The sequence below is a fragment of the Pristis pectinata genome, chromosome 1 (genome assembly GCF_009764475.1).
Source record: "Pristis pectinata isolate sPriPec2 chromosome 1, sPriPec2.1.pri, whole genome shotgun sequence".
NCBI lineage: Eukaryota > Metazoa > Chordata > Chondrichthyes > Rhinopristiformes > Pristidae > Pristis > Pristis pectinata.
Genome location: NC_067405.1, coordinates 134,900,524 through 134,916,125, shown reverse-complemented (window position 1 = coordinate 134,916,125; position 15,602 = coordinate 134,900,524). Strand labels below are relative to the sequence as shown.

The 15,602-nt window shown below is 41.0% G+C and overlaps 1 protein-coding gene across 2 annotated transcripts in view; it reads left to right on the top strand.

Annotated features, from left to right (window-relative positions):
- setd3 (SET domain containing 3, actin histidine methyltransferase) overlaps positions 1–15,602 on the top strand; it is a 115,200-nt gene that overhangs the window by 84,014 nt on the left and 15,584 nt on the right. For both annotated transcript variants that reach the window (XM_052025433.1, XM_052025427.1), the window contains exons 7-11: positions 2,507–2,565; positions 4,904–5,018; positions 6,699–6,773; positions 9,039–9,205; positions 11,575–11,660. In XM_052025433.1, the coding sequence (XP_051881393.1) occupies positions 2,507–2,565; positions 4,904–5,018; positions 6,699–6,773; positions 9,039–9,205; positions 11,575–11,660 (502 nt within the window). The remainder of the gene's footprint in view (positions 1–2,506; positions 2,566–4,903; positions 5,019–6,698; positions 6,774–9,038; positions 9,206–11,574; positions 11,661–15,602) is intronic.

Below are 15,602 nucleotides of genomic sequence, written 5' to 3'. Positions count from 1 at the left end.
GCAGTGTCCCAGCCAGCCTGAAATGTAGAACCTTTTCATTTAGTGGGGCCATGCTGTGCACAGAATGACTGGGATGTTTCCTATAATTATGAATACATATTAGAAGTATCTTTTCCATCATCGTCAGTCTTTTGTCACTTCTGCCCATCACACCTCCAGCTTCTGGTGCTCTTCCAACTCTCCCCTCCCCCCTCTGCCTATCACCCCTCCTCACTTGGTTCCACCTTTCACCTGCCAGCTCTTGCTCCACCCCTTCCCCTCACCTCGTTATACAGGTTATCTCCCCTCTATCTTTCAGTCCAGATGAAGAGCCTCGATCTGAAACATCGACTGTCCATTTCCCTCCATAGATGCTGCCCGACCGGCTGAGTTCCTCCAGCTTTTTGTGTATTGCACCTTGGAGCTAAAGATGGCAAAAAAACTTCATATTTAAAACAATAAAGGTTAAACAGCATTGTTTATCTTTGCACAATTGCTCATGTCATTTATGCAGATAAGGGATCCTACTCCTGCGGTGAGATGCATGGAATGGTACACCCATTTGGAAAAAGAATTGCACTTGTGTAGAGTCGTTCACATCATCAGGGTATCCCAAACCTTCTTGTAGCCATTATAAATCCATTAAGACTGGTAAATTGTTCTGTGTAGTAATTTTCAGCTATTACAAATTCAGGTTAATCACAAATGGACATGACACCCTGATTAAAAATGTTTATTTCTGTGATAACCTTGCTTTCAATTGAATTAATGAAACGAGTGTATTAATAAAACCGAACACTTACATATATCAAAATATAATTTTATAATGCCACAATTTTTCTTTAAATTAAGCCCTTAAAAGCTGCCAAATTTGATTCCTTTGATTGATCACAGCATAAGATGTCTACCCTGTCAGAAGTCTAGTTAATGAATACCATCATGTAAATTAAAAACAGACTAAAATGGACTCTGGGCTTCCAGCTTCTTTGAACAAATCAGTCAGGAGCCCGAGTCTTGGTATGGTTATGAAGTTGTTCTTCACAGCAACAGTCAACTAACTTACTGTGTCATGACATAATGTACTGTTGCATATAATTTGTGAGTTTTCTATTGATTGAGGCGTGATATTGCCATTGCTAGGGACTGGAGCACTTTTCCATTTTTAGCATGCACTTCATGTTCTCAAGTCGGTGGTAGCATAGTGTGTGGGACGTTTGCAGAATATGGCTTGCTTTGCTGTGGCTACACTGTGCGGCATCTTTTGTTAGAACCTTACAGTCATTTGCACTGTGCACCTTTCCACAGCCGATTTAAAAAGAATCTAGGGTTGAGCTTAGTTCTGTATATCATGTTAAAAATTGCAAACAATAGAATAACTTCCCATTTGTGGGTACAGACACCACATGACCTTTTCATCACATTTATAAGCAGAAATGGGAACTTATTGCATTTAAAATAACACTCTCTTATTCATCCATATATAGGTTATTTTCAAAGATCTGCTTATTTGTTGGCTATTGATTCTGGTGCGTCGAGGCGATAGTTTCCCCCACCCCCCCAAACCCGCCTGAAATTTTGCGCAGTCTTCCACCGGAGAACAAAATGACAAAAGAACCAGTTTTAATTTGATGCTCTTTAAAGCCTGCCAAAGTACACAGTCATTAAAAAGGGAATATTGTTGCTTGTATTTCAGAAGCATCTTGCCCCAGTCTCCTTTTAACCCTCTTGTCCTGTGAAGAAAGCAGAAATAAACAGGACTATTTTTCAGACTCAAATACAGCAGAGCCAGCATCCAATTAGCGGTCTTTTGTGATCTGTAGTTTGGCCAAAATTGCATTATCTGTGCCGGCTTGTGTTGTATAATTGATTTGCGGTGCAGCTACTTAAACCTCAGTTTCCACTACCCCCCACCCCCCACCTCCACTACTGTACTCCTGATGCCAGCCAATATACTATTGAGAGAGATGATGAATTACCCCAACTTCTGATGCTAATGCATCAAGGAAGAAATTGCACGCTACATGGAGTGCCACTGACAGTAGCACTGCATCAGAGCTCAATGCAAGGAAAGACTCCCAGTTCGTACAAGAGAAAAAAAATCCATCTCCAGGGCCCCTGCCAGTGTCAACAAGTGAATGTTTTAGGAGAAGGGGTGACATTCGGTAGGCTGCTGAAGGACTTGTTGGCAGCAGATTGCGTTACTGTCACAGGCGCTAAGTTTTATTTTTGTATTGCTGGTGGGTTCTGCTTGCAGGAGTTGATGGAGCAGATTTATGACAGCTGCTGGGCACAACAAATTAAGTTGACAGTGATGTATGGGAGCATTATGGCATGATGATCCTGCCATTGCTCGGCTGGACTCCTCTTGCTACATTTGGCTCTTGTTAGTATCTGTTAGGCTGCTAAGTAATGAAATTCTGTTGACTGACTTATGCTTCTCTTCCCCCCCCCTCCCTTTTTCTCTCCCTGTCCTGTTTGTTCCCTTTCATTGCCCCCTAACCCTCCTCTTTCATTCCTTGATTCCCAGACCCATCCGAATGCAAGTAAGCTGCCCTTGAAGGAATCCTTCACCTTTGATGACTACAGGTTGGTATTTAAAAGAAAATTTAGAAGAAGGGGAACAGTATTCTTTTTAAATACCTGTACAGTCATGTGTGATATTTTCTGCAGTACGTGTGTGAAGCTACTGCCTCATTTTAATAATATGGACCCCAGTGCACTTGCAATCCATCTATTTCATCAGATGTCCTATCACTCAATTCCAAAGATGTAAAATGTGTTGTCTTAAATGTTCTGAGAAAGAGTGAAAGATAGCACTTATCAAAAATGACCTCAAAGTCCTCTTTCCTCCAAAAGCAACTTTTTGTCAGATCTGAGATACACTTCTAAGGTTTGGCAGCGTACAGAAGGCACCTTCTTGTTTATCAGACCTCTGCATGCAGCTGTTGGGTTTTGCACTGGACATATTACCTGCCAGTGAAGCCTCATTGCATGACATTAAGTTGAATTTTTGAGAGACCCAAAGGGCAGGATGTCCCACTCCTCTTCCTGATGTTACTGGGATCAAAAGGGACACTTGGAGTGCACCTTTGGAAAATGACTCCAGGTTTCTCACTGCTTGCCTGTTTCATGAGCACCAGATGTAGTCATCATTTTTATCGTTAATAAAAATGACCAAATATTTAGTAGCAGTATAATTTGTCCAGTTGATTGTTATCAGGAATTCCTTAGAAACTCCAGAACTATCCTGAGGGCAATAGGTATTCCTTTCTTGGCCATGGATTGAGGCATGCACTTTAAAATTTTTATTGACGTTGAAAGGTTATGTAAATACCTGATGGTTATACACCTGACAAAAGTTGGCCTCATTCAGATTCACATTAGTTTATTATCATTTACACCAGGGTGCAATGAAATTCCTTGCTCGCATGAAGCTCACTGAGTTAACAGTGTACATGGTAATAATAAATACAACGATAAATACAGCGACAAGTGCAAAACAGCAGAGTGGTGCAAAGATTGTGGAGCAATCTGAAGTAGTGCAAAAAGAAATGCTAAAGTGACAATAACGGAATAACCAAGAGAGGTAGAATTAAGAGTCCAAGAATGTGGCAGCATCACCAGGAAGGAGTTGTGAAAGTGGTGATTAGTTCAGAAGTCTGATAGTGGGGAAGAAGCTGTTCTTAAGTCTAGACATCCTGGCTTTCAAACTCCTATATCTTTTCCCGGTAGGTAGAGGAGAGAAAAGGGAATGGTCAGGATGGCAAACATCCTTGACGATACTATTAGCCTTCCTGAAGCAACATACCATGTAGATGGAAGGAAGGGACGGCCAGTGATGGACTGGGCTGTGATTACCACTTTCTGCAGGTTCTTTCAGTCCAGAGCAGAGCAGTTGCCATACCAGGCTCATCATGGAGGCTGGATGAGTGAGAACAGGAGGTGGGGTTTAAGGGAATTGTACCCCCAGCATCCCCGCACCAAGTTTTCCACTGATGCCATTTTGATCTACCTTGCTGATCTCAGGTTTATTCTCTACCTGAAAAAGGTTTGATAGCATAGTGTTTTCTCACAGCAGAACAGCCTAAGTTTGAAGTTTTTGATACACAGACAAGCAGTGAGAGACTTGAATGAAGTAAAGCTGGTAAAGTCATCTTCCAAAGATGTCCTCTTTGGTCTTGGCATAAGTAAAAGCAGCAGGACTGCTGCAATTGGCCTCCAATCCTGTTCCATCTTTCTATGTGATTAAGGCTGATTTCCTACCTCCGCTCCAATTTCATGCCACGTCCCATTATTTATTAGTTCCTTCAGTATCAAAAATAATGACTTCAGCTTTGAATATTTTTGACAGTTATGTGCCCACAGTCCTTGGAAGCAGAAAATTCCAAAGATTCAGAGATCTCTCAGTTGAGAAATTTCTTCTCATCTCAGCCTGAACGGGGATTTTATTGTGCATCATTCTTCAGTAACAGTGCAGTGTAGAGCCGATAGCTAAAGCACATATACTTTCTGAAATATAGAATGTAGTTTACAACTAGGTATTCTAGGTACTTTCCATCAATGGTATCTTCAATCACAAGATGTTCGTAGTGTGAACCTTCCATGAGATTTTGTGTATGAAGAGTAGCTGGTTGAATATGTGCCGACATGGTGTATATGCAGCAACATTTGTTTATACAGTTCTTCCCACATGGGTTGTCAGTGCCTTCCAAGGAATACAGAATACCAGGGGCTTTGGAAAAATTAGTGGGATATATTGGGAGAATTTTTTTTGGAAACTTTTGCAGGAAGGTTTGTTATTTTGTCTGTGAGGCATTCATGCATTCTAGTTCAGGAAAACTTTGCCCCATATCCTCAAAGTTGCAAATATTTGTAAACACTTGCTTTCCAAATCATAACTGCGGTACTTTCTGTTTTGTTACAGGTGGGCTGTATCTTCAGTCATGACCCGCCAGAACCAAATTCCCACTGAAGACGGTTCCCGGGTCACCTTAGCCTTGATACCTTTGTGGGATATGTGCAATCACACCAATGGTTTGGTGAGTGAAAACCTCTATTTTCGCAATATGAAAGGCTTAATTCTACATGTTTTAAACCTCTCTCTAAATTGAGCATTCAGAACTTCTACCTCCTGAAAACAGCCCATTGACACAGTTTTAGCTTTCAGTTTTCCACTAAAGTTAAATGGTTGCCTATCTTTTCTAACCTCGTTATTGCAGTCAACAATGACCTGTCTGATTTCTTCAGCAATTCAGCGTAACCTGGCCCACAGATTTCTCCACAAAAGCGTAGCCCATGTGAAAGTGGAATCTCACTTGCAATGTACTTTTAATTGACACTGTCAAGTTTCTTCTGAAGGATTCAATAGGACAGATACAGAGAAGCCATTTCCTCAGATGTGGCAATTAAGAATGAAATTCCTAATCTTAAATTTAGGACTGGGCACTGAGGAGGGTAGCTGGTAAGCACTTCATCTCACAAAGAGCAGTATAAGTCTGGTATTCTCCCTCCAAAAGAGCTGTGCGTAATCGGACAAATGGAAATTTCAGGGCAGAGCATGATAAACTTTAAGAGCAACGCAAAAAGCACTGGAGCAATTCAGCAGGTCAGGCAGCATCTGTGGAGGGAAAGGGACAGTCAACATTTCAGGTCGAGACCCTTCATCTGGACTGGATGTAGGGTCTCAACCTGACCCAGTCCAGATGAAGGGTCTCGACCTGAAACATCGATCGTCCATTGTCCACTGACCTGCTGAGTTCCTCCAGCACTTTGTGTGTTGCTCCAGGTTCCAGCATCTGCAGTCTCTGGTGTCTCCATGATAAACTTTTGCTTGGTAGCCTGAAACATGAAGGCACAAAGCCAGGAAGTGGGAATGGAGCTGAAGCATAAGAATCAGCCATGGTGTAATTGAATGGCAGCACGGACTTGAGGGGATGAATGGCCTATCCCTGTTCCCGTTTTCCTAGAGCAAGTAGAGATAACAGTTGAATTTGGTCAGTTGATGCACTTCTGCTTAGGTAGAAGGGCTAACTGTTTGGATACTCACCCATTGTACATAAATTGCTAGATTGGGGGGTGGGCAATGGGTCTGTGCTTGAGAAGTCACAAACCCCAAGCAAAGGATGTTACATTCCATTGAACCCACAGGCATTCTTTACATAATACTGAAGTGTGTTGTTGTATTCTATATCATTATGTGTAATGAATATGTTATTTGTTATAAGTGGACAAAATAAGAGGGTGGCTGAGGAGATCAAACACTAGTGTGCACTGATAAATTGGTTTATTATTGTCACTTGTACCCAGGTACAGTGAAAAACTTTGTTTTGCATGCCGTCCATGCAGATCATTTCATCACATCAGTGCATCGAGATAGTACAAGGGAAAACAATAACAGAATGCAGAATAAAATGTTACAGTTACAGAGATAGTGCAGTGCAGGCAGACAATAAGGTGCAAGGCCATAACAAGGGAGATTGTGAGGTCAAGACTCCATCTTATCATACTAGGGGACAGTTCATTGAAACGTTGTCCTAAAGATGCATTAACCGTCATTTGATTTGCTTTGTAATATGTGGAAGGAAAGCACATTTCCCCTTCTGCTGTTTTAAACACACAGATCCTTTTATCCACATCCTAAATTATAAAAACTTGGGAGATCCCTGTTTTCTGTGATACTCTGTATACACCTATTTTACTTGCAGCTTTTCCCTTTGTAGATCACAACTGGGTACAACCTGGAGGATGACAGATGTGAGTGTGTGGCTCTACAGGATTACAAAGCTGAAGATCAGGTAAGGAAGTAAATTATAGGTTTCATATTTCTCAAAGGATTTGTAAAGAAAACTGCCTTAACGTCATTCCATTACTATAATGCCATTTGTAGGCGAGGAAAAAACTTGTGTTTTCTACAGAAATAGTGCTCAGAGAAGAGAAGTTAAAATTCTAGTTTTACATTTATAAGGTTGCATTAATAAATTAGATAAAGTTGGCTGGGCAGAAGTTCACATGGAGCACAATCACCAGTATAGACCATTTGGGCTGGATAGTCTATTTCAGTGTTGTGAATTCTAATAAAAAAACTTTGTTTTACACATTTGGAGAGGAAGAACAAACCACTTTATCCATTTTTTAGGTGATTGGTTGCGTTTAAAAAAAAACTAGTTAAACCTAAATTCCAGACCAATAGGACGACTGAGACTTTGGGTTTGGAGAAAAAAATGATTTGATCTGTTCTTTTTAAGGTTTTGTGATAACCTTCACCCTGTCAATGATTGTGCTTCATTTTTTACACTATTTTTGCTTACTTGAATGTGTTACTATTTCAGTAGGGCTTTCCACAGTTTTCACAATTGCCTAAAAGATGCATCAAGCTTGGGTTAAAATGAAACGCCTTGTGAAAGTGCGGTGTCTGTACAGTCTGTTCATGATAAGCCCAGACTCTTCGAGATAAATGAATGAAATCACTAAGTGAAGGTGCGGCAGGATAGCAAGGAAACATTATCCAAATCAAACTTATTGCAGTTTGGGTTCAGATCTATGTACCTCACTAACTTCAAGAATGCAAGGCTGTATTAGTGAAAATTATCACTTTGGATGAGTGGGTTTGTTTGCTGGATGTTTAAGTTAACAGCTGATTACACAAGAGCGCATTGGCATTGTGAGCAGTATCTGCACTGTGTTGCCATTCACCACCTATTTACCTAATCAATGAAAAAATATATACATTTATTTGGACCTTGTTAACCACCTCCAATGTAAAGACACTCAGCAATTTTCTAATTTTAATATAATTCTTGTATAAATGGTAAATACATTTGCATGGGGTATTTGTGTACGATAATTTTAAGGAGATGGGAACCTGTTTCAAATTTTAAAAGAACATGTGCAAAAATTTAGTACTTAAAGTTTGTATTTATATAGAGTCTTGAACAATGTAATCTGGACAGGTGTAGAGATAGGAAAGGTTTAGAGGGATATGGGCCAAACATGGGCAAATGGGACTAGCTTAGATGGAATCTGGATTGGCATGGATGAGTTGGGCCGAAGGGCCTGTTTACATGGTAGATTCTAAAAGGCCTCAAGGCACTGAACAGCAATGTTATTAAACAAAACTTGACAACAAACCACAGAAAGATATATTGGTGCAGCTGACCAAGATTGGTTTGTAAAAAGCATCTTCTTAGGAATGAAAAGGTAGAAAAACTCTGAAATTTAAGAAGCCAATTCTGGACCTTAAAGTCTCGGCAGATGAAACCATGACTGCCAATAAAAGCTCATGAAAGTAGTTATAATGCACCCTTTGTGGTCTCGGGATCTTCCAAATCACCTTACAGCCAGTGAAGTTCTTTTTAAATGTTGTTGCTGTAATAATGAAGGAAATGTGACAGTTAATTTGCGTGCAACCATGGTCCCCCAGTCAGCAATGAAATAAATTAACAAAATCACCTGATATTTGATAAGAGATGAATATTGACCGGAGCAGAGGCAAGAACTTCCCATGCTCCTCTCTAAATGGTGCTATGTGATCTTTTACGATTATCAGGAAGGGCTGATGGGCCTCAGCTTAAAAGTCCCAGTCAGCAGGTGGCACCTCTCAGGGTACAGCATTTCCTTAGTATTGCCCTGAAATGTCTCAAATTTCCAGAGTTAAAGATGCTAAGGAGTTAGCCTATGAAAGTACAAATATTGTAATGTAAGTACACGGGGGAAAGGTATCAGAATTTTAGTTCATCCCAATTATTGCCTTATTTGATCATTTTGTTTTAAATGTTTCTTTCCTTGTACAGGGAAATTGAAACTTCTGTTTCCCCCTTTTCTTACTTATTTATGATAAGTTTTCTTTTTTGACTTCTCTGAAAAAAAGGGTTGAAAATACAGCAAACCCCTGAATCCTTTTGAAAAGTGCATTTTCAAGTTAAGCCAAGACTGCTAAAACTCTTATTCAGAGAGGAAACCCTTTCTGTGAGCACTAGGATCCGAGACTTGGGAGTTAAATGGTTACAGTAATTTGCCAGATAATCTGTACTCAACTAACACAGAATATACTGATCTTTCAGATCTACATTTTCTATGGGACTCGATCCAATGCTGAGTTTGTGATACACAATGGATTTTTCTTCAATAATAACTCTCACGATAGAGTGAAGATAAAACTGGGAGTGAGTAAAAGTGATCGACTCTACGCAATGAAAGCAGAAGTTTTAGCACGTGCTGGTATCCCAACGTAAGTACCCTTGAAAGCAAGTGTAAATACTTAACAACTGAGATATTGCTAAACTGGGAACAAGTGTAGATTATTAAGTAAATTCAGAGACACAAAAGACTGCTGATGCTGGAATATGGAGCTGTACAATTCTGGTCTCCACTTTACAGGAAGAATCTGATAGCATTAAAGGAGGTGCAGGACAGATCCATGAGGATTTGCCAAAGCTGTACGAGTTTAGCTTTGGGGAAAGATTGTCTAGGCTGCAATTGTTTGTCCAAGAGAAATTTAATTGAGGTATATAAAATTGAGTGCCCTACATACAGTGAATAGGAAGTGCCTAGTTCCCTTCGCAAGGAGGCCAATAAATAAGGGACATAGGTTTAAGATAATTGAATTCATATTTCCCAAGTTTCCAGAACCAAGAATATGGTAATTGGGTCTCACTGACAACTGGTGGTGGATTTGCACACACTCATCATTTTCAGTAAGTACATGGACAGTTCATTTCCCATCACCTGCAAGGGCACAGGCTGAGAATTGGGAACAGGGATTAGTCTGAGTAGCTCTTTCTCAGTTGGAATATACACCATGAGCGAATTAGCTCCTTCTGTGCCATAAATTTCTCTGATTCCGTGATTCAGAGCTAATTTATAATGTTAGGTGAAAAGGCTGAATGTACTTAAATTAATAAAAGTGAATCTGGGAGTAAATTGAGGGGATGAAGACTTTTCTCTATTTATTATCTAAATTGATGCATGAAACTTTGGCATGGTTAATGCAGATTTTCCATGGACTGACTGAGTGCAATTTCTCCCCACCAAGTGTTTCCCCTCCCAGTCCCCAAACTTTAAGTGCAGTCCAGGTCCCTCTGCCAGGCCAGAAGGGCAAAGAATTGTGTGATTCTTAAAACCTCTAGGGATTTAAATTGGTCAGCACAAATTAAATTCTGCGTTTACCACAAGGATTCTGTGCTTTTCTTGACAGTAGTGTTCACTTTTCACATGCTTTGCCCCTTCACTTTTAGAGTCTATATCACAGTCAATAAAAGTAACAATCATTAAAGAAAGCAGATATAATGTGCTCTCCAAAACCCCACTTGCTTTCAAAACGTTTTGTATGACTCCCAAAGACAATTTTATAGAGATGAAATTTAAAGGTGAATCGACCATTTCCTTACCTAAGTCATTGTTCATAGCATTATTGGGATAAAGCTTCCTGGTTCCCCTAATATCAAGTTCTGATACCAATTCTGGTTGAGCTAAAAGTGGATAGTTTTCTAGCTCCCCTCTATTTAATACCCTATTAGGTCCAAATAATTGTGGAGCTCTCTTTACATAGAGGCAGCAGCTAAAAATGGATTTGAGTGGTTGTAGTAAACAGGTTAAAAATACAGAAGTGCCCCAAAATAAAGATTAGCCGGGCACAATTTCTTTTGATCCCAAACCCACATGATATAATCCTTGACATGCCAAGGTGTTCATAGCTGCTCTCTTTATATGATGACGTGAGAGAGATTTTCCTGTGAACGTCCCAAGTTTCTGCATGGCTTCTGCCCAACTCAATAAGAAACATCAACAATTTCTTTCCCCCCACAGATGCTGCTGGAGCTGCTGAGTTCCTCCAGCAGATTGTTTGTTGCTTGGTATATCCTACTTCTTGTTAGCTGCCTGCAGGGATATCACTTGCAACAAACTCAAACTCTCTGATCTCTCGTCTTATATCCCATCTAAAAAAAAGCTGCAGCGAACTGTGTGGCAAAAGTAGCAGGGAAAGGAAAGAAATATCACCTAAAAGGCTAATGATCAGTAATCCTTGGGTTCATTTCCCACTTTTTCAATTGCCAGAGCAGAGCAAACACACACAGTGAAAGCTCAAGTACTAGAATGCCAGCGACCCGGGTTCAATTCCAGCCGCTGTCTGTAAGGAGTTTGTATGTTCTCCCCGTGTCTGCGTGGGTTTCCTCCGGGTGCTCCGGTTTCCTCCCACATTCCAAAGACATACGGGTTAGGAAGTTGTGGGCATGCTATGTTGGCGCTGGAAGCATGGTGACACTTGCGGGCTGCCTCCAGAACACTCTACACGAAAGATGCATTTCACTGTGTGCTTCGATGTACATGTGACCAATAAAGATGTCTTATCTTATTAGATTGTATGTTAATAATGCAGCCCAACTAGATTACTATCTATTAACTTAAATAGCTGAGCTGAATCCTTCTTTAGTGATGTGTTGTTCTATCTAGTGCTACTTTATTGTGAGCTGCAAGAGTGGAAATCTTACCATTACAGGAGAAACGTAATCAGAACGTATTCAGCTTTGGTGCCATTAGATGCTTGTTGAAGCTGATGATGTGAATTAATAGAATTGACTAAACCTGTGTTTCTCTCAGGTCCAGTGTCTTTGCTCTGCACTGCAGCGAGCCTCCAATCTCAGCCCAGCTGTTGGCTTTCCTACGGGTCTTCTGCATGACTGAAGGTAAAACCTAACTCCTGCAATTTCCAGAGGTGGGTGTGGGGGTGGTTGGTGTGAATCTGGATATTAATAGGAGCAGTAGAGTCACAGAGGAATACAGCACGGAAACAGACTCTTTGGGCCACCAAGTCCGTGCTGACCACTAAGCAAATATGTTTACATAACCTATCCTAACCTATCCTTTCCACATTCCCATCAACTCCCCCCAGATTATACCACTCATCCAAATTTTTACAGTTGTCAATTCACCCACAAATCCACACATTTTTGGGATGTGAGAGGAAACCGGAGCACCTGGAGGAAACCCATGCAGACGGCACCCAGAGGTCAGGATTGAACTGTAGTCTCTGGTGCTGTGAGGCAGCGGCTGCACTAGCTGTGCCCCTGTGCCACCCAGTTAGAGCCAGTAATCGAGAAGACCCAAATTGATTCCCTTGAATTACAAGAGAAATCTGAATAAGTTATAATAGATTCTTGAAGTGAGATCATTCCTGAAACAATTCTTATGATCTATACCATCAATAAGGTTTTGAACTTGCTGCTGACAAGCCTTTGTGGACATTGGCCAGCGTGCTCTCAGCTGTGGAAGTGTAATGGTGCTCTGGCTCATTTGTGTCTCTTCATCCACATAATTTACTTCAGTCATCAATGACTATCTTTTGCTATTTCTCAGACTGTCCTAAGTAGTACTGGGTCAGCATTAAGGATGGCAAATTCTTTTATTTATTACCTTTACTGTAATTGTTAAAAGGCTACTTTGATTTGTCACTCAGATATATTGAGAACTGCTATTAATATTGTCGTTTTTCCTGCTAGTGTTATCTATTTTTTTCAAGTAAAAAGCTTTAAAAGGATTTGAGTAACCTGCTCTTTATTTATGGGCTGTTTCTTTTCTTCTTTTGTTCTAATTTTTGATTCCACCTGTTAGTTGTATCGAACGTTAATGGTGAAACCTATGTTTGTATTTACTTTTAAAGAAGGATGAGCCAGACAGATGACTCCTCTAAAAATAATTCTGCCCCCACTTCCTCAGAGTAACTCACAGTATTTATTACAGGGGGGTGCAAGGTATTTACTCATGTCCTGACCATCTTGGTGTAAAGCAGGCTTGGTGGGTCAGGTGGGTTTTCCCTGTCTGCGAATTATGTATTTACTTTGTGAAAATGACTTTCATTTTATGATACGCATTCATGAACGCTTGCTGTTTTGACCAGTCTCCCTTCCCGATTCATGATTGCAAAGGTTAGCTGGAAGCATCTCCAATTATGAGCAAGGGTTTCATTTCAGTCAGATCTGCTGTTTCATCTGACTGTGTTTTCTAAGGATAAGGTTTCACTGGATTCGTCATCAACTGCAGGTAAAGGGTGGTACTCTCATAACCATAGGCTTGTGTGCAGTTTTATACCATACATGGCCTGGCCCTCCCTACTTCACTCAGCCGTCCAAACAAGATCTTTGCCTGCACTATTTTTGAAACACAAAGCAAAGCAAGGAAAGCATGGAATTATGTATTGCTTTATTAAATACAAAGTACCAAAAGAGAATTTTCTTCCATATAAAATTTGTAATCAGTACACATGAGGTAAAATTCATTGTTAAGTTTATAGAACTGTGATAAGTAATCTAGCACAGAATGCTGTATTCCCAAAATATGTATACAACTATTTTTCATACATTGTTGAACCTTGATAATTGAGGATTTGGCAAAAGTAATGGTCTTTAGCAGCAAAAACTAATGGAATTTTGTGGTTCCATTACATTCTTCTGATAAGAAACCTCATTCTTCCAAATCTAAAACTGGAAAAGTACAGGACAAACGTTAATAATTTCATCTTCAATTCTGACATTTTCTCCTCCAGTGCCTCTCTATCATTGACCAGATGGGTGGGGATTACACTCCTCTGGTTCCATTCATATCTTGCATTTGTAGCCAGAGTTATTTACTCATGTCCCTCTGCATTTGCAACCTTTCCCTCAATGTCAACAAAACTAAAGAGCTGGTCATTGACTTCAGGAAAGGGGGCGGTGTACATGCACCTGTCTACATCAATGGTGCTGAGGTCAAGAGGGTTGAGAGCTTCAAGTTTCGTGGGAGTGAACATCACCAACAACCTGTCCTGGTCAAATCACGTAGATGCCACGGCCGAGAAAGCTCACCAGCGCCTCTACTTCCTCAGGAGGCTAAAGAAATTTGGTTTGTCCCCTTTGACTCTCACCAATTTTTACCGATGCACATAGAAAGCATCCTATCTGGATGTACCACGGCTTGATACGGCAACTGCTCTGCCCAAGACCGCAAGAAGCTGCAGAGAGTTGTGGACACAGCCCAGCGCATCACGGACACCAGCCTCCCCTCCTTGGACTCTTGTCTTTACCTCTAGTTGTCTTGGTGTAGCAGCCAGCATAATCAAAGACCCCACCCACCCGGGACATTCTCTCTTCTCTCCTCTTCCATCGGGTAGAAGATACAGGAGCCTGAGGGCACATACCACCAGACTTAAGGACAGCTTCTACCCCACTGTGATAAGACTATTGAACGGTTCCCTTATACAATGAGATGGACTATGACCTCACAGTCTACCTTGTTGTGACCTTGCACCTTATTGCACTGCATAGAAACATAGAAAAACTACAGCACAATTCAGGCCCTTCGGCCCACAAAGCTGTGCCGAACATGTCCCTACCCTAGAAATTACTAGGTTTACCCATATTTTACTCAGCTCCATATACCTATCTAACAGTCTCTTGAAAGACCCTATCGTATCCGCCTCCACCACCGTTTCTGGCAGCCCATTCCACGCACTCACCACTCTCTGAGTAAAAAACTTACCCCTGACATCTCCTTTATATCTACTCCCCAGCACCTTAAACCTATGTTCTCTTGTGGCCACCAATTCAGCCCTGGGGAAAAGCCTCTGACTATCTACCCTATCAATACCTCTCGTCATCTTATACACCTCTGTCAGGTCCCCCCTCATCCTCCGTCTCTCCAAGGAGAAAAGGCCAATTTCCCTCAACCTGTTTTCATAAGGCATGCTCCGCATTCCAGGCAGCATCCTTGTAAATCTCCTCTGCACCCTCTCTATGGCTTCCACATCCTTCCTGTAGTGAGGTGACCAGAACTGAACACAATACTCCAAGTGGGGTCTGACCAGGGACCTATATAGCTGCAACAATACCTCACGGCTCCAAAATTCAATTCCCCGATTGATGAAGAACAATACACCATATGCCTTCTTAACCACAGAGTCAACCTGCGCAGCTGCTTTGAGCGTCCTATGGACTCGGACCCCAAGATCCCTCTGATCCTCCACACTGCACTTTTCTCTGTAGTTGTGACACTTTACTCTGTACTGTTATTGTTTTTTACCTGTACTACATCAACGTACTCTGTACTAACTCAATGTAACTGCACTGTGTAATGAATTGACCTGTACGATCAGTTTGTAAGACAAGCTTTTCACTGCACCTCATTACAAGTGACAATAATAAACCAATACCAATAGAGATTTACCTCCAATATCTTCCATTCCCACTTCTCTACTGTTGCCTCTTGAATCTCCCTGAGGTCTTTCCTGACCTCTCACATTTTCTTATCCACATTCTTCCCCTTGGCAGAATCACACAAAGTCACAGTAGTTTCCACATGTACACTGGTGGCACCAAGCAGTAACTCACTGGCATTTTCTTGACCTCGTTAATGCCGCTCCAATTGCCGTACTTCTTACAGCACTGGACTGGGTAAGTAGAAATGTCCCACAAGACATTAGGAAGATTGACATCGTTATCTTTGGTTCCTGTCATGAATTGGTAGTTAGTCAGTAGATTCAACCCTCAGACTGTCATCTGTCTGAAACTGAACCATATTGTTCATAATCTTCAAGTTACGTTTGACTGTAAGCTGACCATATCTATCTCCACTGCCAATCTCCACGTTTGTAACAT